Source organism: Oreochromis aureus, linkage group 18 (assembly GCF_013358895.1).
Source record: "Oreochromis aureus strain Israel breed Guangdong linkage group 18, ZZ_aureus, whole genome shotgun sequence".
NCBI lineage: Eukaryota > Metazoa > Chordata > Actinopteri > Cichliformes > Cichlidae > Oreochromis > Oreochromis aureus.
Genome location: NC_052959.1, coordinates 17,738,185 through 17,765,598, shown reverse-complemented (window position 1 = coordinate 17,765,598; position 27,414 = coordinate 17,738,185). Strand labels below are relative to the sequence as shown.

The window sequence follows — 27,414 nt, the reverse complement described above, 5'->3', positions numbered from 1 at the left end:
TTATCGTTATTTTTTTTAATTGTTTACTTGGTTTCCCTGCGTCTTTTCCTGTGTGTTATGAATAATTTTTTTTTTTTTTTGGGGGGTACCGGTACTGTTTATTTTGTTGTATTTATCCACGACACCTTAAAGGCTGGTCCATGAAAATATTGTTGGACATAAACCGGTCCGTGGTGCAAAAAGGGTTGGGGACTGCTGCAGAAGAGCATCTTGAGCCTTGAAGCTGATGGGCTACAGCAGCAGAAGATCACACCAGGTTCTGTTCACCTACGAGCAGGAAGCTGATGCTATGATTCACACCGCAGCCTTCCTGAGTATTGATGCTGACCATGTTCATGCCTTTATGACCACAGTGGACCCATCGTCTGAAGGCTGCAGGATAACGTACCATGTCAGAAAACTCAGATCATCTCAAACTGGTTTCTTGATATGACAATGAGTTCACTCTACTCACATGGCTCCCAGATCTCAAACCAACAAAGCACCCTTGGGATGATGTGGAACAGGAGATTCACATCATGGATGTGCAGCTGACAGATGTGCAGCATCCGTACGATGCCGTCATGCCATTCTGATGGATGTTTCCAGCACCTTGTTGAATCTGTGCCATGAAGAATTAAGTTAATTCTGAAGGCAAACAGAGGTCCAACCTGTTACTAGCAGGATGTGCCTAATAAAGCGACGTTTGTAGATCTCACAAGAACAGAAAAAACAGCATTTGTTTTAATTCCATTTTGTTTATTCAGATAATGTGAGCTTTTACAGTATTATGTACTGAAAACAGATCATTCTTTTGCTGTCACATCTCAAAGAAACAAATTAGATCAGCTGCTAAAATGTACAATTACTCAATGCTCCTCTGGTAAAAATAATACATGTAATACAATGTTATACAAAAATAAAAGCACTCAACAACCCTGTAAATGCATCACAAATCCTTCTCTTCACAGCCACTGCTGCTTCTTTTTTATTTTAAAAACACTTTTAATATTCTTTTGGCACCAACAGATGTCATATTAACAGACAGAACAGGGTATTGCACAAGGCTTCAACCTTTCTTATCACTTCACAGTTGGCAGACACCGGAGTTTGACATTTCCACAAATTCAGCTCCAATCAAATTTACCTCCCTTCTCTTCCCACCTAAAATAAATATTAGGCTGTCTGTGTTGCTTGCTCCACACACACACACACACACACACACACACACACACACACACACACACACACACACACACACACACACTCTAACACCCACGCACACACGCACACACTAAAATAAATAGCAAGGAGATCTGGCCTGATGCAGATGTATGTCATGGTCAGGTCATGTCCATATAAACTGTCAAAGCTTCGTGTCAGCAGTTCATCGTCTGAGCAGCGAAGGGTGCAGCTCTGCGTCATGCTACAGCGCTTCAAACGGCCCCGTCTTCAGCAGCCAGCCAGCTGTCAGAGGACTCTCAGTGCACTTGACAGGCTTCATGTAAGTATTTTGTCAACATGTAAGTGGCAGAATTAGCCTTCTCACTCTGTGTGTATGTATGTGTGTGTGCGAGTGAGTGAGAAGTGAAAACCGGACAGTGATGAAGGGCAGTCAGCTGCTGCTTAAACCAGACTCTCCCCGATCCTCTCGCCTTCCTTTCTCCTTTGTGCGAGATGAAAAAACAGATCACTGTCAGCAGGGGGAGAAGGTCCAGCAGAGTAAAACAAATATCGATTCCTAGGTATCTGTTATAGTACCTGCTGGATAAAGCTCTGTGTGTCAGGTCTGGCTGTGGCGCAGATCTCGCAGCCGGGGCGAGATGGCTTGTTGATGAAAGTGCACGAGGGACACGCCCACTCTGTCTGCTGAGTACACATACATGTGGAGTTCATTTAAAGCTATATCAAAAGTAATAATACTGCTCATCTATAATGTCTGTGCTGTCAAGGTGTTCATTATTCGTAATGAACAAATTCACCATTATTTTTCTTGCTGGGAACTATGGTTTGAAAAATTAAGCAGATTTTGCATCAACTCTAGTTTGTGGGTGGGGATTAAGAGCCCAGAGCCCACCAGCACTGACCTATGATTGCATGACAAAGATAATAAAGAACTCTTCCCTCCTGTGATGCCTACTAGGGGTAACTCTTGTTTCTCTATTCTGAACAGAGCAGTTGCTGTCATATTGTCGGCCAGCTTCCAGGACGAAATGACTGGGTCTGTTTATACAGCTTACTAGAGCCAAAACATGTATTTGCTATTAGGGTGCAGGGGAGTTAATTAAGTTTAGCATCCCTGTGTCCCTGCAATGTCAGAAGCATCCTATATTAAACTCATACCTGTGTTTTACTCGCTTTGCTGGTATGATCATTCAGCTGCAGCTTCTCAATGTCGAGAACATCTTTGATGTCACCTGGTCTGTCGCTCCCTCCACCTGTACCTGCGGACAACACAATGTTAAACTGGCTGCATCTACATCCAGCTTGAAAGATGTTCACACACCTACAAAAATCCCAAAATAAAGAATTGTAGTTTTTGAATAATATCTTAAGGTTATTTAACAGCCCCACTCACAAATTCCTGACAGAACATGTACCGCGCAGTATGATTCCTACATTAGGAATTGTTGTCCTGCAGTGCTGATTCAGGTTTGACGACTCTTAAACTGTAGGGATTGTTGGGTTTCTTGTATTTTCTACACATAGATTCCCTCAAAAGACAGCGAGTAATTAGAATAATTAATCTAATAGCACTTTATGCTCATCAGTGTCAGTGGTCATCATGCTTTTCAGCAATTTAGGTGTTACGCAGTCTGGCTTGGGTTTCAGCGTAGTACCATCATATGTATTTCCCTTTTCCTCCTGTCATGCTCCTCTATTTGCTCCTCCATCATCAGTTTCACAAATGGGACTCTGTATCTTGGTGCTCGGAAGCACTCGACTTGGTCGATGCCAAGCGTGTGGAGGGGTGTTCATCTTTTTTGAAACAAAGGTCTATGTTGGTGTTTCGGACACCAACGAAATAGGATAAAACAGGCTGGCAGTTAAAAACTTGGACAGTTAAAAGCTGGTTGCAAATCTTCTGCAGTCAGTAACTAATCTGGAAATCACACGAGACTTTAAAGTGTACACAGGTGACTTTCTACTAGACTTTATGCTTCCTTGACCACAAGTTTGAGACGCAGTAAACCTAAAAGATGATCGAGTCAGCAAACATTGCTCCGGTGTTCGGTCACAGAATGCTGGCTGCTCTGCGGCACAGCTTCCTCCACGAAGGCTTTCTTTACCCAATGAAATGAAACTAATTATGCAATAACTTCCAACATCCCCCTGATTCAGCAGCAGGAAAGGTTCCGTTTATATCAGTATTACCTCAGCACATCAGTGACAAAAAGCTCTAAAGTACTGAGGATGGTTAAGGTGGCTGCGACTGACTCTGCTAACAACTGTTGTTGTTACCTAGCAGGACCACAGCAGTGCACTCATGCAGATGCAACCGAAACATCATCATCATCGCCATGTATCCTGAACTCACCCTGGTTGTTGTGGGGAAGCCTCGAGGGGAGGGTGTTGTAACCCCTCCAGTCCTGGGAGGTGGGCCCGTTGCCTGGGGGGAGGGGTGTGGTGAGTAGGGCACTCTCCAGGTCCTGCTGGAACAGCTGGCGGGTAATCCGGGCTTGCCGGGCAGAGATCAAGTATAGGTACGCTGTATCACCATCCTTCTGCACCCCATAGGAAGCTAATGACCTCGGCTCGGTGCACAAACACTGACCGATCACCCAGCGCTGGACGCGAGGATGGAAACCGTACTCGAGAAATACCTGAAGAAGAAGAAGAAGAAAGGAGGAGGAAGTCAGTGAGTGCAAATTTATGATCAGCTACGTTTCCAGCTGTTGTAACCAGCAGTTTTCTGACCTGTTGCTTGAGTGCAGCCACAGTCATGTAGGGAAACACTTTCACTGTGACACAACAGGATGACGAGACATCCTCCACCACCACAGATAAACTGCAACACAGATATGGCACACAGGTAAGCCCTGGAAGACACAGCAGTCATAATAATGGCCTTGAATAGCCCCACACAGCCAAAGGTTTCTCCACCTCCTCACCTGATTTCCCCATCTGCGTAGTTTTTTTCTGACAGCTGTATCGTCAGCGCCGCTTTCTGTCGAGCCAGCGCGGATGCGTGCTGTGAAGCAGCTTGCGTGTCACCGGCTTCGATTGCCCTGGTGAGCTCCAAACACAGCTCCTCTGAAAAGCACAGGACAGCAATTAAACGTGACATTATTACAGCACACTGTGAGTAAAGAGAGAGAGAGAGAGAAAAAAACACTATGGCGACAAACATGGATGCTTACCGCTCAGCGGGAGCGAGGCTGAGCTCCACTGCTCCTTCGCCGCTGCCGTGTTGTTCTGTTTGCTGTCTGATTCGTATGTATCCACATTTGCAACTGTCAGAGGAGAGACGGAGAAGTTTGTCACTGAAGTGCTTTACAACGCCTTGAAGTCAACACATACCAAGTTCAGCCAATATCAGTGTTTACACTAGCTGCACCGGGTTGATAAAGATCCGATGCCTGCGTACGTTTATCACTAAGCAACATAGCAAAAGCATACAAAAAACTAACACCCTTTAACAGTTGGCCCAACCCAAACGATACTTTATCTCCTCCAACTAACATATGTAATGTTGCTTTGATTTGATTCCAGCTTTTACCATTAACCTCAGACAGAAAACATCTAAACTGCTTTTTCTTTGACTTCTCACAGCGTGAGTTATGTTTCACAGACACAAAAAAATTTAAGGTGCAATATGTTTACAGTATAACAAAGGTCAGTAATTTGCCCTTATTTACTCTGTTTGTTTATACAGAGTCTTTTTAACAGTTTCACAAATGGTTTTATTCTTCCCCTTTAACCTGAGGTAAACCCTATTTTCACGTTTTTATGAAAAGAAAAATGTAATAAAAGTATGAGGGGAGAAAGAGACTGGCAAAACGGGTAGAGAAAAAAATAGATTGTTCATCAGCATGCGGCCACCAGGGGGCGCCTCAGTTTTTATTTCTTTGATGGATTATCAACATTAAATCAATTCTTTACAAACAGGAGCTCTCAGAGGGCTATACTGAAACTTTAATGTTTTATGATGTTTTTATTACAACATGCTGACGTCAGCATTGTAAATATGGGTATCAAGTGTAGTATATTAATCTTTTTGAGTCATTGTGAAGTTATATAATGTTATATTGAAAAAATGTTTTAAAGAAAAAAAAAAAAAAAATGTCCCCCAATGACCAATATATTGCTTTACAGTTTTTTTTCCTAATTGCTGTGACCCTGACCTTTGACCTTGAAGCATTAAATACTAGAATAGTGTATTTTATCATCTTCACCCACATGATTGGAGCCCAACTGACTGAAATCTTTGGCTTCTGTAAGCTGTAAAAACTTGAGATTTTAACATCTATTCATGCTTTGTGTGACTTTTGCGAAGCTTTATGGCGTCATTGTGACGTCGCAGGGTGTTGTATTGAAAAAATTTCAATTGTATTGTACAGCTCTCCCCATGCCCTTTCATATGATATATTACTCAATATGGGTTCTTGAATTTTTTTTTTTTTTTTTTCCACAGTCATTTAAAGGTCAAGGTTAGCCAACCTAGGTACTCATGTCCCCCAAGGCCTACTATGTTGTTGCAAAATTTGAAGATGATCCATGAAAAATTGTGGCTAATTTAAAGTTTGTACTGATTTCCACATTTGGTATGACCTTTAACTTGACCTGATTTTGGCATCTACCATCACAGGAAATTTGAAAACGATATCTTGAAACTCAGGACGCTAGACTGCTAGGAAACAGACAGACCGATTACATACTCCCTCCCTTTGGGTGGAGGCTTGAAAGCATTTTGTTTGTTGAACTGTTACAGCAAAAACTGAGTGCAAAATGGACCAGCGCCAGTCAAAAAGCAGAAGGGGAACCTTTACTCAGCAGATATTTGGGTGAAAGTTGAACTGAGTTTTCAAATTGGAGCAACACAGGGAAAAAAAAACAATGCGTCACAGGGAATAGAATTGTGAAATACACTTTATTGGGTACGTCCTCTCAAACCACTCGTTAACAAATATCTAATTAGTTACAGCAAACATGGCAAAACCTGTTTGCTGCAACTAAAATCGACTAAAACAGGTTGCTGTTTGCTGGATTTGCTTTAGTATAACTGTGCAGCAGCTGTGGTTTAAAATCCACAGCTCCATGTTTTTAGGCATGGTCACGACGACCTGCTGAAGTTGAAGGAGTCAAGTGACTGCATGGTCACTGGCTGCTTTGTTAGCTACACCTTTTTCAACTGCTTGTTAACACGAATCACAGGACAGGACCTCGGCGCATTTTGGTATGTAGACACGGTAGAGATGCCCTGCTGAAGTTCAAACGGAGTAGGGTGATCTTAGTGACCTGGACCTTGCCGTCGATATTGGTGCTGGTATTTCAGAAACTGCTGATCTACTGTGATTTTCACACACTGCTCTCGATCACCCATCTTAGAGAGACAGTGAGTTCACCGTACTCAAGAGACCTCCACAGTCAATCCAAGAGCACCTTTGGGATGTGCAGCCGGCAAATCTGTAGCAACTGTGTGATGCAAGTTAATGTTAGGTGTACCTAACAAAGTGGCCAGTGAGTATACATAATTGTGCAGCAGCTGTGGTTTAAAATCTCAGAACAACAACCGACAAAAGGCCTGGTTTCAGTTACTGAGTCACCATCTTTAGTTCTAATGCTACTAAAACGGATTTTTGGAAAGGATGTACAACGTTGTTTAATGAGTGTTACATTTATATTTGACTGACATAAACCATTATTCATTTTATCAGAAATAAAGAAACAAAATTGTCAAACTGACCTCTGTGTGCCTCTCTTAGTGAAGACATCATCACGGTGGCCCACTCCTCGGCCTCTCGGTCACAGCGGAAGTTGAAGCGGATGCAGTCGTGAGGCGGAGCAACGAGACGCATCTCATGGCAGCGAGAGGACTTGACCTCATACTGCACGGAGCGCAGGTCAAACTCTGCGATAAACTGAAGGTAAAAACACAAAGTGATGTAAGAAAATTTCATCCCCATACATGAGCTGAAGTGTGACAAATGAATCCGAGACCCAAAAAACTCAGTTCCAACACCAACAAATCAAATCACTTTCATTTGCATCCACCTGACTAATTGTTTACAGGGCTCGCAAAATCGCTAGCCCGACGTCCCGGGGCTAGCGATTTTTCCAGTCGGGCTACCAAAATCTATCTCAGCCCTGCCCGTCGGGCTATCATAGGAAGGGAAAATATATGTCAATGCTTTTGCATTCTTTCGAAAATGTAGCTGAGTAATTATCTCATTGGCATCGATGAGCCACTGCCAATATATGACATATTGAAATCGCGTTTGAATTTGTGCTTGTTTTTTGCTTTCACTTTCACTTTGCGATCGCGCGAACGGTGTGTAGAGAGCGGCAGCACTGATAGGTGAGTGACGATTAATTGCGCACCAGTTCCTCTGACATCTTCTTATCACTCATTAGCTTACTATTCAAACCTGACAAGTGAAATCTCCCACAGCAAGCTTAAACATGTGAGAGGTTTATTGCGCAGAGAATCGCTGACCGTTATGTAAGTACGTGTGTAAAAGCAGCAGGATTTACGCCGGTATTTTAGTTCTGCTGAGCCAAATAAGACAGGTCAGGGTGAAGAAGGGGCAGCCAAATAAAAGCCGACCACAAAACGGAAAAGTTATGACAAATCAGACTATGAGGCAAAAAGAAAGCTCAGCTTTTGTGGTTTCATGGACAAAAGAATTTATGTGGCTGGAATATGACAAGCTAAATAACATGATGTTCTGCCAGGTGTGTTGTGAGTTTCATTTCATTTGAGTCGCCAAGCGCCTTTGTTACTGGGACCAGTAATTTTAAGAAAGACCCCATCAGAACCCATGAGAAATGCAAGAAATACATTATTGCCCAGTCTGCAATATCTTTCCCAGAACACACAGCAATTGCAAAAAAACATACTAAAAATAAACCAAGCACAAGCAGAAGTCCTGAAAAATCTTTCAAAAGCGTACTATGTTGCAAAGAGTGAACTACCATTGTCAAAATTTAGCAGTCTTTGCAAACTTCAAAAAGCAAATGGCCTCGATCTTGGTTCCACTACTTGCCTTACCCTTGACTTCAGTGGAAATTTCAGATTCAGGATCTGACACAGACTGATTCATGTTCTACACAGTTCTTGCAAGTTCATAGAAATTTCTGTTCAATTAGAACCAAGTATTTGAGTTGATGACTGTGATTTTTATACAGATGTTGTGATTTGTATTTTAACAACTTTCTGATAAATTTTTGTTTCCGTTACAATATTATACTTTAATGTATAATATTGTAAAGGAAACAAAACATTAAAAAATTGCTCTCTTTTTTATTCGGGCTACTTAAATTTATTTTGGGCTACCAAAAACTGAAGAGTGCCTGCCCGAAGGGCTACCAGAGATTTTGAAATTTTGCGAGCCTTGGTTTAATATGTCAAAAAAACACCTCAAACCTGAAAAGGTGGGACTAACGAATGTTTAGCATATTAAAAAGAAAGACCCTGATTCTCCTTTGCACTGAACAAGAGCTGAGGGGAAAAAAACCAAACAGTAGATGCAACAGATGCAAACTGCAGTTCTCTTTGGAGGACTATCACAATTTAACAGAAAGGAAACAATCCCCTGATACATGGCAAAATGAAGCATGTGAAATCCTCACTTTGACAGAGAAAGACGTGTCATCAGTGAGTGAATTTGGCAGCAGAGATTTCTTTTACACACAATCTGTCTTGGAACATTCACTGTGGCAGTGGGGAGTGTGGTGGGGGGGGATCTTCAGGGCACAGACAAAAGCCGGGAAGATGGATTTCCCTTCTGCCGGAAGGAATGCATGTAAATTGTCTGATACGATAACGCGGGGTGCCCGTTAAGTCTTTGAGCTGAGACAGACGAGCTAAAAGAAGTTGAATCAAGACGTGTCTCGGTAGTCGAGGGGGAAATCTGTCAAGAGTGGAGATGCAAAAGCAAATTCAGAGCCTGTCACAGTTCAGGCAGATGACACAGTGAATGTGACAAACAAAGGGCAGATCTGGGAGTTAAGTTAAGATGTGGCCGGTCAGACACTGGGCAAAGTGAGGTGAGCTTAAGCATGTGTGCCTTTTTTGTTTATTTTAATGCCAGTATTGAGAAGATTAAACTTCTTTTGGTATTGAAATGTCTTTTGTGTCCCACAATCTGCTGATTGATCCTTTGATTGTCAAAAAGTAGTTAAAAAAAAAAAAAGGCACAATTATGTGAAGCCAAACAGCTTTAAATGGCTTGCTTTGCCAGATAAATCGTGCAAAAATACAAGTTTAGTGTCACAGACTGCTTAGAGTTGGTCGGTATTTAAGTATTTAGTATTTAAGATCAAAGCTTTATTTAAACTGAACAAGTTACTGTTACTGAAAGAGAGACAATAAAACATAAAAACAAGCAGTAAATTTGAAAAATGACTGTATGTCGTGTTCGAGTCTGAATGGTGGTCCTTTGCTGCATGGGCAAAAATCGTCCAAAAAAATGTGTATAAATATCATATCATAGATCTACAGTTTCATATTATGCTCCATGATTTATTTCATGGTGTCACAAATTACATTTTGCGGCAATACTTTTTAATTATTTGGATGACGGAGTGCAGGCTTGCATAGGTAGCTCTGAACAGCAGCAGGACCATCCGAGACAAATCGAGGAGCTTGCTCCTAAACGAGGGGCTGACACACACAGACACACACACACGCCAAACACAACAAGTTCAAACACCACAAACCACACAAGAATCATGGGAAAGAGTATGGAGACACTTCACGAATGAGAAGCACTGAAGACGCGAGAACTAATCAGACATTAGAAGTTGAAAGCACTACGCTTACATTTGGTGTTTTATACAGCACCAAGTTAGACGTTGAGCCTGTAAACATTCATTTCTTCTTTCTGCTGCTCCATTTAAGGGTTGCCACAGCACATCACCCGCCTTTATCTCACCCTATCCCTACCATCTTTCTCTGTCACATCTATCATCCACCATACATCCATCAATCTCCCCTATGTTCTTCTTGAGCGTGGCCTCCTAGACTCCCCAATGCTCATCCTTGTCCAATATGTGTACATCCACATCACTGAAAGAGTGTCCACTGGCCTACAGGTGTAAACAAACTGCAGAGTCCTGGCCTGAAGAGGTAGTTGTGGGTTCTGTGTTGTTCCATAGCCAGAGGTTGTTCGATTGTATAAACCACAGCAATCCTCCTGGCACTTACTTTTTAATCGGGTCAACCAAAGAACCATCCAACAGTGGACACTTTTAGCTTCACAAAGCTAATGGCTCAGTGAAAACAGGATAGCAACATCCTTCCATGTATTTCAAAACACTGGTGGTTGCCTGGAGACTGTATTGTTTTTTTGGGTTTTTTTCACATTTTGTGACGGATGGTAACTTGTTGTGATTAAATGGTTGCCCAGAGTTCACCTGATAGGATACAAATTTTGTGCAAACAGTCGCAGTCTGACTTGGACCGACTGCGATCCAGGCCTGACTTACGCCCGTCTCTAAAATGATTATTTTCTTTTCTTACTTTTATTCTTATTCATCATTTTAGCCAAACTCAAACACCTTTATATTTACTGATTGTGTTCTGATCAGTATTGTGCATATTCAACTATCAGCAAATACACAAATTCATAATTCTGTGTTTAACCCTTAAACTGTTTCTCTTGTTCAAAAGTATAATCTGTTGGTGACGCAGTTCTTCATATTATAAAATGTTAAATAATATCATATCCTGGGGTGCCTGATGTTTCCCACCGCCATCTTCACCATCCTTTTTCCAATATATCCACTATCCCTCCTCTGCACATGTTCTAACCAACTCAGCCTTGCCTTTCTACATTGTCTCCAAACTGCTCAGCCTGAGCTGTCCTTCTGTTGTACTCATTTCTAATCCTGGTCACTTCCAATGAAAATCTCATATATCTTCAACTCCGCCTGCTGTCTTTGTGTTAGTGCCACAGTCAGCAATCTAAATGGAAACAGTGGTAAAGCGGCAAGGTAAATGCACCTCTGTGCTCAGTGTGGTTTTCCTCATAAGCCATGCTTTTATTTTTATCTGTCATTACGAACTCTCCAATCACAGGAGGACTTGACATTAAGGTTAGTCACGCCATTAACTGGCTAACAGAATGACTAAAGTTTCTTCTTCTGCTTAAGCCACTGTTTGAATCATTTGGTGTAGAATACCAGTGAAAACCAGTGAATAAATACAGACTTCCTACAACACACATAATGAGAAATGACTTGGCTGAAATCTGCATGTTTGTTCAGATGACATGAGGATCGTGGAAATTCCCACCTGCCATTTTGCCATTAAGATTTGGAGAGTTTACCACTATAAAGGACTTCCCCCGTGATGCTGTTAGGTCGTGGAAAGGCCGAAAATGAAAACGAAACTAAAAGTTTTAGTAACTACACTACTTCTCCGTTAAAACAACAATGTGAGGCTTTTTAAGACCCCCCTTTTAAAAACATACTGTTTGGTAATAAGGACGACACCGGAGTGGGAATCTGAAGGCTCTGCTAAATATCAGGCGCTTGATTGTCACAGTGGATCCTGGTGTAAACTGCAGGAAAGAGTTTCTGTTGTTCTGAGATTTGTCGTGCCTCAAACTGAATCCACCAAGGTGCACATGTCGTACTATGAGATCCGTAAAACTGCGCGTAAAGGCCTTTTGTTGATTAAGAATATAAATGTCACTTAAAAAGGCGTTTGTGCGCACACACACACGTTTAGGCTGATAACAAAAGCATTTGTTCTAAACATACAGGTGTGTGTGTGTGTGTGTGTACGCTTACCACACTGCGGTTTCCGCTTGTATCGCGTAAAGCCAGTCGGAACTCTCCGGCCCGGCTCGGGTCCATGCTGAGCTGCAGGCGCAGAGCCTCGCTGCCCGCTCCGGGCAGGTACAGCGGTCGGATCCCGGAATGGCACACCGAAACACGGACGGACATTAAAACGGTACTGCAGCAGGCGGTAGGTGCAGGGCCGCCGCATGCAGCCTGTGGGGACGAGGCAGGAATCGGGGCTGGTGGAGCCCAGCCGCCCGAGCTGAGAGCCATGTCGCGGACACCAGGGACGGGTGCGGCTCGGTACTGCTGCCCGCTTCTTCCGTGGGGTTTAACAGGTCCACCGGTGTTTAAAGAGAGCGCGTTTTATCACGGGGAGGCTCTGGCTGTCTCCGCGCCTCGCAAATTCTTCCATGTCTACCCGAAACCGAGCGACAGAAAAACAAAACAGGAAGCTGAAGAGTACGACTGTAAATCTTCTCCGTAAAGAAACAGCGACTTCAATTTTAAAGCGCAGCACAAGGAAGATTGAAAAAACACACTCGGATTAAAAATGAAAAATATTAATCTCTAATCATCTCTAATAAATAATTATATATCTAATATTAATCATACTTGCGTTCGCTTTGTGTTATTTATATGCGCTGTTCAGAAAAAGAAAATTAAAAAAATCATCCCAGTAAGTCATTTAAGCTTTATGGATGTTAACACTCTTTACTAACCCCTTATTAATTCCCGAGTTGGGAAATTCATATTGATGTAGCAGCATAACAAAGGGTTGAACCTAGGTGAACCTACAAGCACTGATAACCTTGAACAGTAGAGAGGGAGAGTCATTCTTAGACATTTTCTTCTAAGGAAAGTATTAACCTTCTTCTAACCTTTGTGCCACGATGAATCCTGTTCACCTTTCAGACCAAGAAGCAGTTGTACTGATCCCGTGGCTTAAACATTCAGTGGCACATACCACATGGCACATAAGTTGTTGTCCTGTTTGTTCCTATTTAGATCTGTCCATCCATAGATTAATTAATTTAGTTTGGTTCATTGGTGTGAATCTGGTGCCTTATTATGAATGAATAAATAACTAAAAAAACAAATCATAGTTATTTGTTTAAAACTTCTCTCTAAATAAGACTTACAGATCGCACACAGAGCCACTAAGAGAAGATACTTTAAAATGCTCTGTCATGCATGGTCATGACCAAAAGTTAATACGCAATGCAGAAGTAAAGCATCGAACTGTACACTGGAGTTAATTCAAGAAGTCTGTCCTTTCAGCACAGGGTCTGTTAATAAGGCACATATTGCCTGATTCTGTGCACATCTAACTAAAGAACAAGTCCTTTGGTAAATGATTCTCCTCACATCAAGCTGAGAATGAAGAAAAGACTCAGCTCACCTCCCCCACACTTCTGTTGGTCTGAACAAAGTAAAGAGGGTTACAGTAATATCTGTCCTGCAGGACATCAATTCAAACATGTGGAACATGAAGCAGTTAGAGTATGGAGCCCTGGCAAGACGAGCAAACCGGATCAAGGACGAGCTCAGACAGGCAAGAAAAACTATGTTTACGCAGAGTTGTAATATAGGGAGCATAAACCAGAGTTAGTTATGCTGTCTTTGTTGTAATATCTTTAACCTTTCCCTCTTCTACAGGGAGTGAGAAAACCCTACAAAGAAGTGATAGATGTCTTCCAGGGTGATTTACACGGGGCAGGAATGAAACCTCTGACATTTGTCAGACAGGTAAACTCGGACCTTTACACACTGTGTAAACTCATTACGTTTCCTTGGAGTAAGGATGTCCGTGTTGCGCTTTTTCACAGGTTCTTGCAGCGTGTGTTTACCCGCCGCTTATCAACAGCAACAATCTGCCACTGGATGTAAGACAGAGGGCCCAGGAGGAGCTGGGGAGATGTGTTGGAGGGAGTGTAGGTGAGGGCAACGTATGCGGTCTAATGATGTGGAAAAAAATGAAAATGCTGTATCTGCAGTAACCGCGTGGTGGCAGAAATATCAAAAGACCAAAACCCCCAAAACAGGGCAGATGGCATCAAAACTATCTACAGAAACAGATCTACAGAGCTTCAAATGGTAAAAATGGAATCGGAGAATACCTTTAAGGTTTAAGTTTACTGCAATTATTGTAAGTCAAATACCAACTACCTTGGACCAACCTTGGTGTTTTCCTGGACAGCTCTTTCAAACTCGAGAAACAGATCTCCACTGTGGTAAAAAACAGTTTCTACCAGCTGCGTCAGATATCTAAAGCAAAGCCATACCTTCCCTTGAAGGATCTCGAAAAGCTTATTCATGCTGTTATCACTTCCATATCGGACTACTGTAATTTCCTCTACTCGGGCCTCCCATATTCTTCTCTTCACTGGCTCCAGTTAGTTCAAAACGCAGCTACGCGTCTCTTAACTGGTACTAGAAATTATGATCACATCACACCAGTTTTAGCCAACTTACATTGGCTCCCTGTTGAATATCGTATCAATTTCAAAATTCTCTTGCTTACCTTTAAAATTCTAAACAATTTAGCTCCCACCTATCTATCTGAACTCCTCCATTTGTATAATCCTAATAGAGCACTAACATCGTCCAATCAGATGCTCCTGACGCAACCGAGGTTGAGTCTGAAGTCCAGAGGAGATCGGGCCTTCGCTATCGCTGCACCCAGACTCTGGAATAACCTCCCTCCTTATATTCGTTCCTCCGAGTCCATCCAGTCTTTTGAATTGCCTCTTGAAACTTATTATTTTACTCTGGCTTTAGTGGCTAGTTATGCTGTTTACTCATATTGTTTCGTGCCCTCCCTTTAACTGATTTTATTCTAACTGGCTAATACTATTGCTCTGACTGACTGTGAAGCACTTTGTTCAACTTTGTGGTATTACTATAGAAATACATTTTGAATTGATTTGATTTGATTCACTTAAAACAACAGTAACAGGTCTCAATAGATTACAAATGAACTGCGCAGAAATGCTGTCGTACTCTGGCATCCATGTTTATTATATACATAAAAGTCTCTATACAGGAAGCATGTCTAATAACAAAAAAGAAAAATAATTTCGATATAGTGTTTAATAAACTATAGGCTCATATAGACAAACAATATAAATACAATGAAATGTATATGTCTTATAAAACGTTTTTTAAAAGCCATTTTATGAATTCAAATCTAGGCAGAAATAATAATACAAAAAGTCTGCTTTGTTTTGCCGGATCAAGTTGTAAGTTTGTTTTATGTGAGTTAAAGTCTGTTTTCAATCTCTTCAGGTTCATATTCTGCTGCAGCTGGTATACCAGAAATCGTCCACAGCATCTCTGAATTCATAAAGAGACGAGACGGAGGAATTCCATCTCACCCCGAGAACATTTACATCAGCCCTGGCTCACAGTGGTCAATCTCGGTAACTCCATGATTACCGACATGCTGCATACATGTGTATGTGCTTTCTAATGGATCATCACAATCTCTCTTTTCTGTGCTTTCTAGAACATTCTCAATGTCTTAGTGAACCGTGAGGCTTCACCCAGAACAGGTGTGTTGATTCCAGTGCCATTCTACAACAAAACCGTGTTGTCCATAACGCAGTTGGGTGCAGTCACCGTCCCTTATTACCTGAGTGAGGAGCAGGGATGGGCGCTGCAGGTGGACGAGCTGCAGCGAGCGCTCGAATCTGCAAAGGGAGTCTGTAATCCTGTGGCTCTGTACGTCATCAACCCCGGAAATCCAGCAGGTATTTATTCCAGCCAGTGTGGGGATCGTCTACTGTATATGTTTGGTCTTTGTGTTACAGGATGTTACTTGTTTTTATGCCACACTGCCTGTAGGTTATGTTCAGAGCCAAAAATCAGTGCAAGAGGTGATCCGGTTTGCTTGGGAAAAGAGGCTCTTTCTTCTGGTTGATGAGGTGGAGAAGCTATTATCATCCATGCAAGCATATTTTAAAAACTGAATGCACCTGTATAAATGAACTTATGGATGTTTACATGTTGCATTGCAGCTCTATCAGGACTGTGTTTATGGGGAAAACTGTGAGTTTGTCTCCTACAAAAGGACTTTGAGCGAGATGGGGCCTCCTTTCTCAGGCACAGTGGAGCTGGCGTCCTTTCACTCAGTGTCCAAAGGCTTCTTGGGAGAGTATGTGTTCAGTCCAGATGTGTATCTGGTTTGTAATCGATGATTCTCACAAAGCTTAACCCTTTAAAACCGGTCGGAGCGGGCACGCTCCGTTTTGCGTAACTATTTTTAAATCCCGGTAGCTCTGCAACCACGTAAGCTAGAGCAATAATTTTTTTTACATATGAAACCGGAGAAGTTGTACTTACATCTTATGCCATCAGCTTGTCCTAGGTCACGGTTTTTCTTCTACATATAGCTTTGCAAAACTGCATAAAAGCGCTTGCAGCAACAAAAACATAATATTCCAGAAACACGCTTTTCCGATCCGATCAGCTGTTCATAACACTTCCTACGTTGGAATAGACGTCAGCGCGAACTTTCTCGTGTCCGAAACCGGAAGTGACGTCATTTTCGCGGAAATGTAGTTTTTTTTACTGTCAGGGCCTCAGAGCCTATACTGGTGTTTTTAAAAGTTATCTTTGACTTTATGACTTTCTGTGTCGTTTCTGGGATGCTTAGAACTCAAATTGCACTGCTGGAAATAGTTTATTTTGATGCATATGCTGCTTTTTTGCAAATTTGCACTATAATATTTATTTTCGTTTTTCCTGCAGTATATAAAAATTGGTGTATTTCAAAAGTAAAACTATGAAGACACTTCAAATAAATTTCCTGTGGTGGGAAACTAGTTTGTGCAACTTTTTTGTATTTACAGTTTTGAGGGATAAGCCTCTTGAACTTCTCTAACTAGAAATATATGTTAAAAAAACAAAAACGATTTTCAATTTTTTTGTAGTTTATTGCACTTTTTTTGCAATTTATGTAATTACTATGCACTTAATGCATACATATTATTAAAATTTGGGCTATAATGGTTGTATTGATGTATATCAACTTGAAATGCTCCAAAAATTGGCACTACAGCATGTAAAAATATAATATAAGCTCTGGCGGACTTTGTTCTATGGTAGGTCTTAAAGGGTTAAGGCAAAAATTAAACTGAAATTTAAAGAAATAAAGCAGTCAAATAAGCAATCTCTCTACAAGATCAAAAAGATGAAGACGTTAGTATGCTCACTGATACTTATAAGTGCTATTGTTCATTATTTGCACAACTACACAGATGATTAGGATTTTTAAAAACTTATACACCAAACTTCTCAAGTTTGTTAACTGCATTACAAATATTATTTCTCTGTATTGTCATGTTTCAAGGAATCTTATCTTTAAAAATGCAAATGTGGCATAGGCTACTATCTACAGTTTATGCTTTTTTTCAGAAGAGAAATCTGAACACTGGATATACTAGTGAAGAAAAAAAACAAGTTCTGAGGAGATTCTTTGGTACCTTAGGGTCACTGTGTGAGATGTGAGATACACCCCAGTCAGGCTGGCAGGCCATTATTGGACCAGCATAGAGAGACAGTCATTTATAAACACATTCACACTTAAAATCACCAATTAACCTAACATGCAATCTTTGGACTCTGAAAGGTTGCCAGATAACCTGGACAAAACCCACATAGGCACAGGGAGAGAGACTCCAACTGGTCAGCAGGTTTGACCCCTGAACCTCCTTGCAGCCAGGTTAATATGCTAACCAGTGAAATGGTTACCCTGATACTGGCGGCAGTTAGTGGCACCTCTCAGCCTTCTAGTAGATACACCTATAATGTCATTTAAAACTCCTACATCACTTTGTTCTCGAGTTATCACATTCACAAACTTGGGTGTCCATGTTGTCTGTCAGTCTTTTATGGCTGTTAGGTAAAAACTTCCAAAGTTGATTGCATTGCATGACTTGCATTGTGATAATTGCACTTTTGTGTTTAACATATATTTTCTCTGTTAATTGTAGAAATGTCTTTTTGAAATTCATGCAAATTAGTGCCAAATGTGCTAAAACAGCACGTACTTTGGACATTTTCTTTAGACTGGTATGAACAAAGAGATCATTAACCAGTCTTATTGTAAGTTTAAACACTTCTTATAGAAGCTAAAATGCGGAACTTAAGAGTATCATAGGTGTAACAGTGACGCTGCAAGGAGCAAAGGTTAGTGGATGAGTGTAAAAGAGAGGTGAAGAAGAGAGTGCAAGCAGGGTGGAGAGGATGGGGTTGCATTTCAGGGCAAGAGTGAAAAGGAAGGTTGTGTGTCCAGTATATCCACTATCCTTCCTCTGCACATGTCCAAACCATCTCGGCCTCTAACTATGTCTCCAAACTGCTCAACCTGAGCTTTCCCTTTGATGTACCTTTGTTGTGAGCTGGCAGGCAGGAAGTAAAGAAGAAATCTTCATAGCATGTAGCACGGAAGGGCGTGCAGAGGGTTGGTGTGTCAGAGGAGGGTGGTAGGGATAGTGTGAAATGAAAAAAAAAAAAATCTAATTCAGTGACAAACTGGACATCCACTGAGAGTGATCATGAGAAGCAAAGCTCCAGAACAGCTAAGTTTTTTGTTGTCTCTACATGTAAGTCTCTTTCATCAGGTGTGGTCTCCGTGCTGGATATGTCGAGCTGGTAAATCTGGATCCTGCTGTCATGAAACACATCCACACACTTTCCTCCAAAGATTCTTGCACACCAATTTTAGGTCAGATTGCCCTGGATCTGATGACGGACCCTCCAAAGCCAGGAGACCCCTCGTACCCGCTCTATAAACAGGTTGGACCTGAGAACTGTACTCTTGTTTAGCTGAGGACGACCAGCTCCATGTAGTGCTGTAGCTGTTTTTGATAAAGAATTTGCCATTTCCCTACAAGCTGATGTCTTCTGCAGGAGATTGAGCACATCAGGGCTGTGCTGGTTCATAACGTGAAGAGAGTCCACGAGGTTATCAACAGCCTACCAGGATTCAGCTGCCCACCCCTTGAAGGAGGATTGTTTGCGTTCCCCAGACTGAACCTCACACCAAAAGCCATTCAGAAAGCCAAGGTTACAGCAGAAATGCAAGAGGATGTATTATATAATCGGTGCTGAAGCCCTTTGAACTTTCTCCTGGTTCATGTTCCTGAAATGTGTTTTTGTTGTTCTCCTTGGATATTTCAGGAATTAGGACTGCAGCCAGACACATTCTACTGTACGAGACTGCTAGAAGAAGGAGGAGTGTTCACCGGTCCTGGTTGGGAGTACGGACAAAAGGAGGGCACCTACCACATCAGGTACAATACAAGTCAGACACTCTTCAAAATACCTATCTGAGAAATTATAGATATTATATAAAACAAGTTTATTTTTGGTATGAAACAAAAAATCAGTTCTATTGTTAAAAGAAGTCTGTGTTTAGACTGCAGATGGATTCAATTCATGGTCCAAGTCTCAAAGTGTTTTTTGTTTTTTTTTTTTGTTTCTGCAGATTTTGCATTGCAGCCCCTCAGGACGTCATGGAGGAATTACTGAGACGCCTGAGCAGCTTCCACATGACATTTATGAAGGATTTTTCTTAAAAAGGAAAAGTTTCCTCTGGAGTGTCATTTTTCTGTAATCCCATAACTCTATATAGAAAATCAAACCATTTTTGAAACAGCGATGTCGATTTTAATAAATATGACGTTTATTGCATACAGTCTTTGGTCAGCCATCTTTTGTCACTACCCATTAGAGTAAGATCCAACTTCAGCTTTTCAGAAAGCAACTAACCATCTATTACAAGTTCCAAATTCAAATGAGGCCTTACATCAGCCATCCTTAAAAATGAAATTTAAAAAAACAAAACAAAAAAGAAATAGCAGCAGACCATAGTGTGTTTTTTAAAGAGTTCCTGACAAATTCAGTGCTTTCACAATGGACTCCAGCACTAAAATAGAAAAAAAAAAAAAAAAAAATTGATGTCAAAACAGCGAATCATTAGCCACTTAATCTGTCCGAGCCAGCAGACATGTAGAAAACGCTCAGTCTCATCAATCCACCTCACTGTCACTGCTGTGAACAGGAGGGTTTGACTCTGTATTGTTCAGCAGCTCTACTAGTAAAGAGATGAGCTTTCCATCTTGAGAAGCGTTTGTGTTGCTGGGGCTGTTGAGGTTTCGGTGCAGCATGGTCTGAATGGAAGTGCGTAGCTCCCAGAGCAGCTCCCACGTCTCAACCGGCAGCTCACAGCGCACCAGAGATCGTCCAGGAAATGATACTTCTACTTTGTCGCCATGCACTGGTCACAAGAAAAAGAAGCATAGTATTCAAGTCTGCTAATGCAGGAGGATGATTTCATTTTTGGTGCTTGTCTAAAAAGCAAACTACAAACATGTAGACAGACTTGCACAGTTGAGAAAAACTGAACTTTCACTGTAGCACTCCATAACAGTCCAAAAGCGTTAGTCAGCACTTTAACACATCCAAACCAACAAGATTTTCAGCTGATCAGAGAGATGAATGAACAAAGGACTTCAGTCAGATTACCATCCTCCAACCTGTGCTACAAATGCATTCTTTAGGGAGAGCAGAAAACATCTTACCCATCTCTGTGATATCGCAGTCTGTAAGCAGCAGCAGGGCGAGTGGATGGACTGCAGAAGAGTCTCTGATGAAAACATTACCGTTGGACTTGATGGCACTGAAGAAGGTCAACCACCGACTAGGGAGGTCTTCTTTCCCTCTACAATAGAAATGAAAACTTTACATGCACGTCAAGTCTGTTTGTGATGCAACTCAATATTTAGGGCATGCTCTGACCGGTTCACTGAGGAGCGGTGAAGCAGCACTGGCCCACTGAGTGTTCGCAAAGAAATGCTGTTGGGACGAAAGCGTCCTCCTTTAGTCACAACACCTTTCTTCACCTAAAAAACAAAAGAACAAAACAAACCAGGTCTAATTTAAATGCAATGCAACGTCAGATTCAACACAAACACCTATACAGCTTTAACCTAGAAAAGCTCAACTAGATTTATAGAACCGTTACATCACTGTTACCATACAAATGCATACATATCCATTTTAGCCCATACAGAGATAATTATGAGTCCCTGGGGGGGGATTATAGCAGGATATAGGCAATGAAAGTCAGTCTGGGTAGCTGCCATGTACCTGAATGAGGTTGGGATACAGCCCAGCCAGCAGCACAGCTTTAAGCAGCTCATCCTGGTTGCTGTGCTCATTATAGAGAGAGGTGTGACGTTGGCAGTCACCGGGATGAGAAACCAGCCCGGCGTCATGCAGATTCTCACTGAACTGAGATATAAGACCTGCAATAGGATCACATGACAGAAATATCTGAATTTAGCATTTTAGCAAAAAACAAAAGGGCAGGGATTTTCAACTTCCAAAAGTTGACTGAGACAGGAGTAAAAGAGTGACCGTTTATAAACCGAAGGCTGGCCTTGGACAGGGTGTGCCTCTCCAGAAATTCATCCCTGTCCTCTCGGTCGCCTTCCTGCTGAACTTTCCTCCAGCCCAGAACAGCTCTACTGAACACCAGATAGTCACTGTTGCTTGAGCCACTCAGAGCCTCTTTGGCCTGGACAAACAGAAAGGACACGACTCAGTAACAGCTTATCAAACAAAAATATGGCAAAATTTATTATGGTGAAGACATCTCACCTTGTTGACTAGTGCTCTGTTCTGCAAGCTGTTGTGGAAAGGGTCTCTAGTGAGACAGGCAGCTACAGACAACATAGGCAGAACACATCTAAACATGCTACTTAGGACTAATATTTTGCCCAGCCGTGGGTCACATGACATGCAGGCGACACGATCCCCTAATGGAGTCAGTCTTTCGGTCTTGTCCAGGACTCCTGCAAAACAAAAGTGCATCAAAACGACAAGTAAAGACAAGTAAAGACAAGTAAAGACAAGTAAAGACAAGTAAAGACAAGTAAAGACAAGTAAAGACAAGTAAAGACAAGTAAAGACGCGCTTACCTATATCTTGTAGATTCCGGACAGCGTCTCTCACAGACTCTGGCTCTGGGCTGTCCAATACTTGGGATAAGAAATCTACAGCCTACAAGCACCAAAAATGATAAGCCATTAATAAATATAAAATGGAAGAAAAATTTAAATACAGATACAAGAAAGAACAGGGAAAAAAAAAATGATTCCAGTACCTTTGAGTTTGGACTGTGGATTTTAGCCTGCACTACTAAACTCTCAAGTGGGGTGCGCAGGATCTCGGGGATGGGAAAGGGAGGCAGGGACTCCAGCTGTTTTCTTGAGAAAAGGTGGTAGGACTGTCCCGGCTGACACCGGCCTGCTCTCCCTTTTCTTTGTGTAACATTTGAACGGGAAATCCAAACTGTATCCAGACAGGACACCTGGGAGGGAAATAAATAAAGATAATAAATAAATACTTTTGCTGACATTTTCCTGGAATAAAATGAAATGCAAATACTAACTTTAGTCCTTGGGTCATAATTCTGTTCTTTGTGAGTTCCTGCATCCACCACATGAACAATGTCATCTATTGTAACTGAGGTCTCAGCAATGTTTGTGGCCAGGACAATCTTTCTCTGTCCCACTTGGGGGCGCTGGAACACAGCCTGCTGGTCAGCCACTGATAAACTTGAGTGCACTAAAAGAAAAACAGAACCAAATTATAAACTGGTTATAGGTGGGGAACCTTTTTCCAGAGGCCAAAAAGCAGGCCTCTGGAAATCCATCTTCTTACTTACAGGGCAAGATCATCTGGGAGCCAGAGGAGAAGTGCGGTTTTTCCTCGAGCTTCTCTTGAACGGCCTTTATGTCCTGCCATCCCGGGAGGAAACACAGCACTGCACCTGAAGAAGGAGGGGAGAGGAGTTGTTGTAAAATATGACTCAGCCCCAAATTTCAAACACTATTATTTAAAGTGAATTAACAGCTTGGTAAAATAGGCACCTGGTTCTCCACATCTGTCAATGTGTTCAATGACATCCGCGACTAAATCAAGATCTGGTGTGGCATCATTCTAAACAAGACAAGATGCAGAGCAACTCATGAGTTTGGGAAAAAAAAAAAAAGAAAATGTATAAAAAAAAAACAAAAATCTGGCAGACACGAGTTCCACCTCTTTGTCAGTCTTCGCCTTTTCTTGGACCTGACACCGACGCCCCATCTCTTTTAGTACATCTTCCAGGTACTTGTCTCGTACTGGGTGCATGAACCCCGGCACCTTTACGATCGGGCAGCCTCCAAAGTACTGAGCCAGCCTCTGGTTGTCCCCAGTGGCACTCATGAGAACGACCCTCAGGTCAGGGTTCTCGTTCAGGCTTGTGCGCAGCAGAGCCAGCAGCAGGTCTGTGTTTATGTCTCTCTCGTGGACCTCGTCAACCACCACGTGGCTGATTCCCTTCAGGGTTGGGTTCGACTTCATCTTCCTCAGCAGGACGCCCACTGTGAGGAAGAGCATCGCTCCTCCACTGTGCTCTGGGAGTCGGCTCTCGAGTCTCACCTAGAGGAGAAACATTAAACAAATATTATGTATTACTATGGCAAAGATTAACTCAACCATTCATATCCTTGCGATGCTACCAGCCATTCAAGGGTTCAGTTACATAACCAATGTGGTAGAATAAGAAAACTGCCAGTTTATTTTATTCTACTTTTTACTCTTAATGTCAGAAAATAGTTAAAAACAGTAGATATAAGGAAGGCCCTCAAAAATTAGAACTTTGATATAAATCTGTAGTCACTGCAACGCTCAGGTTTTCTAGAGAGAAGTGCAGGCAGATCAAGTATTTTATTGTAATCTAGATAGCTTTATAAAAACAAAAATAACAAAACACCTATGACATAATTTTATGTCCCGGTGATGACTGAAATTAAAGTTAGAGCACTCTGTTGTGGGAGCCCAAAAACAGCTTTGTCGAGAGGAATTTCAAATACGTTTATTGAATAAAAAGATGCTTCTAAAAAGCCTAATTTTTAAAGTACAAGATCAAGTTTTGAAGCTTTGCAAATACATTTCTCTTATTAGAGAAATCAAAGCAAATCGTTTTGTGTTCAACTAAGATATTGTATAATCTATGAGGCTGTCCTAACCTGATATCCTACAGACTGTTTCAGAGCTGGACCCATCTCCTGAGCAACACGGTGGGCCACCGACACAGCGCTGATCCGGCGAGGCTGGGTTACCAGGATGTTGCATTCAGCCCCGCTGCTCCCTCTCACACGATCCTCCAGCAGGAAACGAGGGATCCGAGTTGTCTTGCCACATCCTGTTTCTCCAGCAATCACAACTACCCTGGAGGCCTGCACAGCCGAGATCACACGCTGACAGTGGGCGTCGACCGGGAGCTCGAGGCTCAATTCGGGGTTTGCTCTGTTCCATCTCTCCTGCAGGTGGATGCTGAGCTGCTGAGCCTCAGATTCAGAAAGAGGCCTGTACGGCCTGCCTGTGATGGCATCTGTTATAAAGTCCTCTTCTTCGTCATCATTCCGGTTTATTGTCTGTTGTTCTCTTGCCTCTTCCTCTTCCCACAGTTTCTGTACCTCTGTTGTCACTGGGTACTGTTAAGAAAAATGCGCAAACTCAGAAACTTACATTTTTGTCAAAACTCAGTCAAACACCACACATCCTCCTTGTACCAAGACTCACCTGGGTGAGGTACTCTCTCACGCTTTGCTCCAGATATTTTGGAATCTCCAATGGAAGTGGGCGTCTCTCCCTCTCTCCAGCCTCCCTCACCTTTTCTCGATGATACTTGGCATGTGTCAGTGGGTTGTTGTCCTTATCCAGCAGCTCCAACTCCTGTAACCAGGTGAGATGCATATATTAATTACAATCTTGACTTGTTAAGATACAGTAGTTCTCAACAAATACTCACCTTTAGCTTCATGCATGCAAGTGCAGCAGCTCTCTTCTCTGCTGCCGCCCGGCTGCCTGCTTTGGCTGTAAATGTCATCTCCTCGGGCCAGAGCAGAGTCAGCTCACACTTCTTTAGCTTCCCTCCTGTTGTTCTGAACTGCAGTAGCTCCTGCAGTAATAAGTCACATGGTAGTTTACAATGCACATCGAGTTTAAAGAGGATAGATGTTACTGCCAAAACAAAGTGAACTACAAACCCAGATATTGTTGGACGATGTGGCCACCTGGATAACCCTATTCAGGAGAGATTTAGGTTGTGGAAACAAGGAAAGAGCTTCTGACACATTGGAGTCATCCTCTTTAGCAGGTGCCCGGTCATTTGCTCTGCCTCTGTAGAGGTCACCTGTCCAGGAATTATCCTCGTTATCATGAAGTGAATGCAGCCCTCCTCTCCCTCGGCCAGCTCTCCTCCTGGGGAGCTGGTTGTTTGGCCCAATCACACCCATTTCCTGTACACAAACACGATCAAAGAGTGGTGAGAGGGGAGAAAGAGACATATCATATACTGCAAATTCACATGCTGGTTTTCAGCTTACTCTGAGCTTCTGACAAGCGGCAGCTGCTGCAAATTGCTCTGCCTCGCTCTTCTTTGAACCGTAACCCTCCTCTTCTATCTTGCAGGGCCACTGCAGCGTGACAGTGGCCTTCTACAGAGGAGTCACAACACAAAACTTAACACCATCAACGGATTTTGTCACACATACAGTGAAAGCAATAATGCCGTCTCATTCTGACTTTAGCTCTGACCTTAACACCAGCATGTTCCATGCAACTGTACTGGATGAGCTGAGAGAGGTCGCTGACTCCCAGTGACCGGGAGATGGTGTTGTGGAGGAGGCTTTTAGGATCTGGAAACTCCTTCAGGAGGTGGCGTCTGCTGTCGACTAAATAGTAAATATAATAAAAATTTTTAAGGGTGACTGTCGGCAGTGGATACATGGGAGTCCAAATATGAGGTTAAACAAAAGAAAAGAAGCAAGACCGCGAAATACAAGCACGAACCACAACCTTTAAATGACGTGCCCTTGAGTTTTTAGCGCCGCTGCTGGCGAGCTGTCACCCGTTAGCTAACCGGCATCTTCACTCACCTCGTTTACTCTGGAAATAAGATGTCGCATTCTTCTGAAAGCTTGGAGATTTGGTCCCATACCACCGCATTTCTTTACTCAAGTCAGACGCTGTTTTACAGCCGCTATGAACGCATTTGCCAATATTGCACAGCGCTCTCAAACGCACGAGTAAAACACCGGGTAGCGCCATCTTTAAACTACAGGTTCTTCTTCGGCTCCTCTACAAGCCGTGTTCATAAACGCCCCTTGTGGCGGGGAGTATAACTGCATCTTTTAGAGCGCCTCGTAAAAACATGAGCAGATCAGAATCAGAGAAACTTTATTAATCCCAGAGGGAAATTGAGTTGTCATAGCAGCAGATATACAACAAACATCAAACACTCATATAAAATGAGTGTAGAAAGAGTGTTATTGATAGATAAATATAAATATAATATAATGTAAAGTGTCATAAACATGAACTGAAAGCCTTTTTCGTTTCAATGCCCTTTAAGGTCATGCCAAAGCATCTTAAGTCTGAGGTGGATTTGCTGATGTGCTTCTGATCACTGTCCTGCTGGATAACCCAAGTCAGCTGGAGATTCAGGGTCCAGAATGATGGCCGGACATCCTCCTTCAGGATTTTCAGTCAGCAGTGGTTTTAACCTTTGAACTCCCCCATGGATGCCATTTTTGCCTGGTCTCTTTCTTATTGTTGAATCATGAACTCTGACCTTAACTGAGGCAAGTGAAGCCTGCTGTTTTTTAGGTGTTGTCCTGAGTTTATTTGTGATCTGGATGAGGTGTTGATGTATTCTTGGGAGTAATTTTGGTAGGCCGGCTACTCTTTGGAGTCCCAAAGCCTTAGAAATGACATAACCTTTATAGATAGATGTCATTGACTTGTATCAATCTGGAAACTCAACAACAGTTTCTCATTTGTTCTCGAGTTTCTTTAGATCGTGGCATGATCTTTAAGCATACTTCACTTTGTTATACAGGTTCTGTTAAAGTGATCTTTTTGATTCAATGGGTCTGGCAGTAATCAGGTCAGTGTGTGGTTGATGAAATTGAACTCTGTTTTCAAAGTTAATTCATAATTTAACAAGTGGGCCATTTACATTTTCACACAGGGCCAGGTAGGTTTGTATAGTTTTATTCCCTTAATGAAATTATTCAAAAACTGCATTCTGTATTTACCTGGGTTATCTTTATCTAACACTAACATTTGTTTTATCTGGAACATTTCAGTTTGACAAATAAGTGAAAAAGAAGAAATGAGGAAGTCGATGACAGCAATCTGTTTCACTGCCCTGTAAAGAAAACTCTCTCTGAGACAGGTACAAACTCTGGTGATGTTTCTTTGCAGACAATGGCCCAAAACTGATGAAGATTTCATAACACGTGAAGAGACTGAACATTAAAGTGTATAACGAACTGTTTGTATTATGTCTAACCTGTATTTCCATTAAATATCTACACATTAAAATGGTAAATGGTAAATGGCCTGTATTTGTATAGCGCT

The 27,414-nt window shown here is 42.1% G+C and overlaps 3 protein-coding genes across 5 annotated transcripts; 1 reads left to right on the top strand and 2 right to left on the bottom strand.

The window, feature by feature from the left end:
* Positions 1–717: 717 nt before the first annotated feature.
* LOC120434246 (ranBP-type and C3HC4-type zinc finger-containing protein 1-like) lies at positions 718–12,424 on the bottom strand. Of its 3 annotated transcripts, none has more exons than XM_039601959.1 (9): positions 11,938–12,424; positions 6,887–7,061; positions 4,341–4,433; positions 4,092–4,233; positions 3,898–3,988; positions 3,518–3,803; positions 2,323–2,417; positions 1,741–1,848; positions 718–1,645 (listed from the first exon to the last, which is right to left on the bottom strand). In XM_039601959.1, exons 1-9 carry the CDS (start codon positions 12,199–12,201, stop codon positions 1,595–1,597), a joined length of 1,305 nt encoding a protein of 434 aa, XP_039457893.1. In that variant the 5' UTR covers positions 12,202–12,424; the 3' UTR covers positions 718–1,594. The 3 variants fall into 3 exon arrangements, with proteins under 3 accessions (XP_039457893.1, XP_039457892.1, XP_039457891.1); XM_039601958.1 differs by having other exon boundaries at positions 1,741–1,845; positions 2,323–2,423; positions 11,938–12,423; XM_039601957.1 differs by having other exon boundaries at positions 2,323–2,423; positions 11,938–12,419.
* An 825-nt stretch (positions 12,425–13,249) lies between these two features.
* On the top strand, positions 13,250–19,626 carry LOC116318709 (alanine aminotransferase 1-like). The gene is made up of 11 exons (XM_039601956.1): positions 13,250–13,483; positions 13,588–13,677; positions 13,758–13,866; positions 15,217–15,350; positions 15,437–15,680; positions 15,775–15,854; positions 15,948–16,084; positions 18,555–18,729; positions 18,844–18,999; positions 19,114–19,226; positions 19,421–19,626. The coding sequence occupies exons 1-11, from the start codon at positions 13,409–13,411 to the stop codon at positions 19,509–19,511; spliced, it is 1,404 nt and encodes a 467-aa protein (XP_039457890.1). The 5' UTR covers positions 13,250–13,408; the 3' UTR covers positions 19,512–19,626.
* On the bottom strand, positions 19,597–26,140 carry dhx30 (DEAH (Asp-Glu-Ala-His) box helicase 30). Its single transcript, XM_031737810.2, has 19 exons — positions 25,929–26,140; positions 25,588–25,724; positions 25,377–25,487; positions 25,038–25,289; positions 24,800–24,949; positions 24,571–24,723; positions 24,015–24,482; positions 23,041–23,424; positions 22,872–22,941; positions 22,667–22,771; positions 22,391–22,566; positions 22,103–22,309; positions 21,918–21,999; positions 21,598–21,791; positions 21,355–21,514; positions 21,085–21,242; positions 20,734–20,837; positions 20,517–20,656; positions 19,597–20,212 (listed from the first exon to the last, which is right to left on the bottom strand). Exons 1-19 carry the CDS (start codon positions 26,098–26,100, stop codon positions 19,965–19,967), a joined length of 3,471 nt encoding a protein of 1,156 aa, XP_031593670.2. The 5' UTR covers positions 26,101–26,140; the 3' UTR covers positions 19,597–19,964.
* Between the last annotated feature and the right edge of the window lie 1,274 nt (positions 26,141–27,414).

What these genes read in the sequence shown, in the direction of transcription:
- LOC120434246 (XM_039601957.1), bottom strand. Translation starts at nt 12,201, where the DNA reads ATGGCTCTCAGCTCGGGCGGCTGGGCTCCACCAGCCCCGATTCCTGCC. An exon ending in ACTAAGAGAGGCACACAGAG is followed by an intron (nt 4,434 to 6,886) that starts GTCAGTTTGACA and finishes CTCCTCTGACAG; the next exon opens with TTGCAAATGTGGATACATAC. An exon ending in GCTTCCCCACAACAACCAGG is followed by an intron (nt 2,424 to 3,517) that starts GTGAGTTCAGGA and finishes TGTTGTCCGCAG; the next exon opens with GTACAGGTGGAGGGAGCGAC.
- LOC116318709 (XM_039601956.1), top strand. Translation starts at nt 13,409, where the DNA reads ATGTGGAACATGAAGCAGTTAGAGTATGGAGCCCTGGCAAGACGAGCA. An exon ending in CAACCCCGGAAATCCAGCAG is followed by an intron (nt 15,681 to 15,774) that starts GTATTTATTCCA and finishes CACTGCCTGTAG; the next exon opens with GTTATGTTCAGAGCCAAAAA. An exon ending in CGTACCCGCTCTATAAACAG is followed by an intron (nt 18,730 to 18,843) that starts GTTGGACCTGAG and finishes TGTCTTCTGCAG; the next exon opens with GAGATTGAGCACATCAGGGC.
- dhx30 (XM_031737810.2), bottom strand. Translation starts at nt 26,100, where the DNA reads ATGGCGCTACCCGGTGTTTTACTCGTGCGTTTGAGAGCGCTGTGCAAT. An exon ending in TGGAACATGCTGGTGTTAAG is followed by an intron (nt 25,488 to 25,587) that starts GTCAGAGCTAAA and finishes ACTCCTCTGTAG; the next exon opens with AAGGCCACTGTCACGCTGCA. An exon ending in CATCGTCCAACAATATCTGG is followed by an intron (nt 24,950 to 25,037) that starts GTTTGTAGTTCA and finishes TTATTACTGCAG; the next exon opens with GAGCTACTGCAGTTCAGAAC.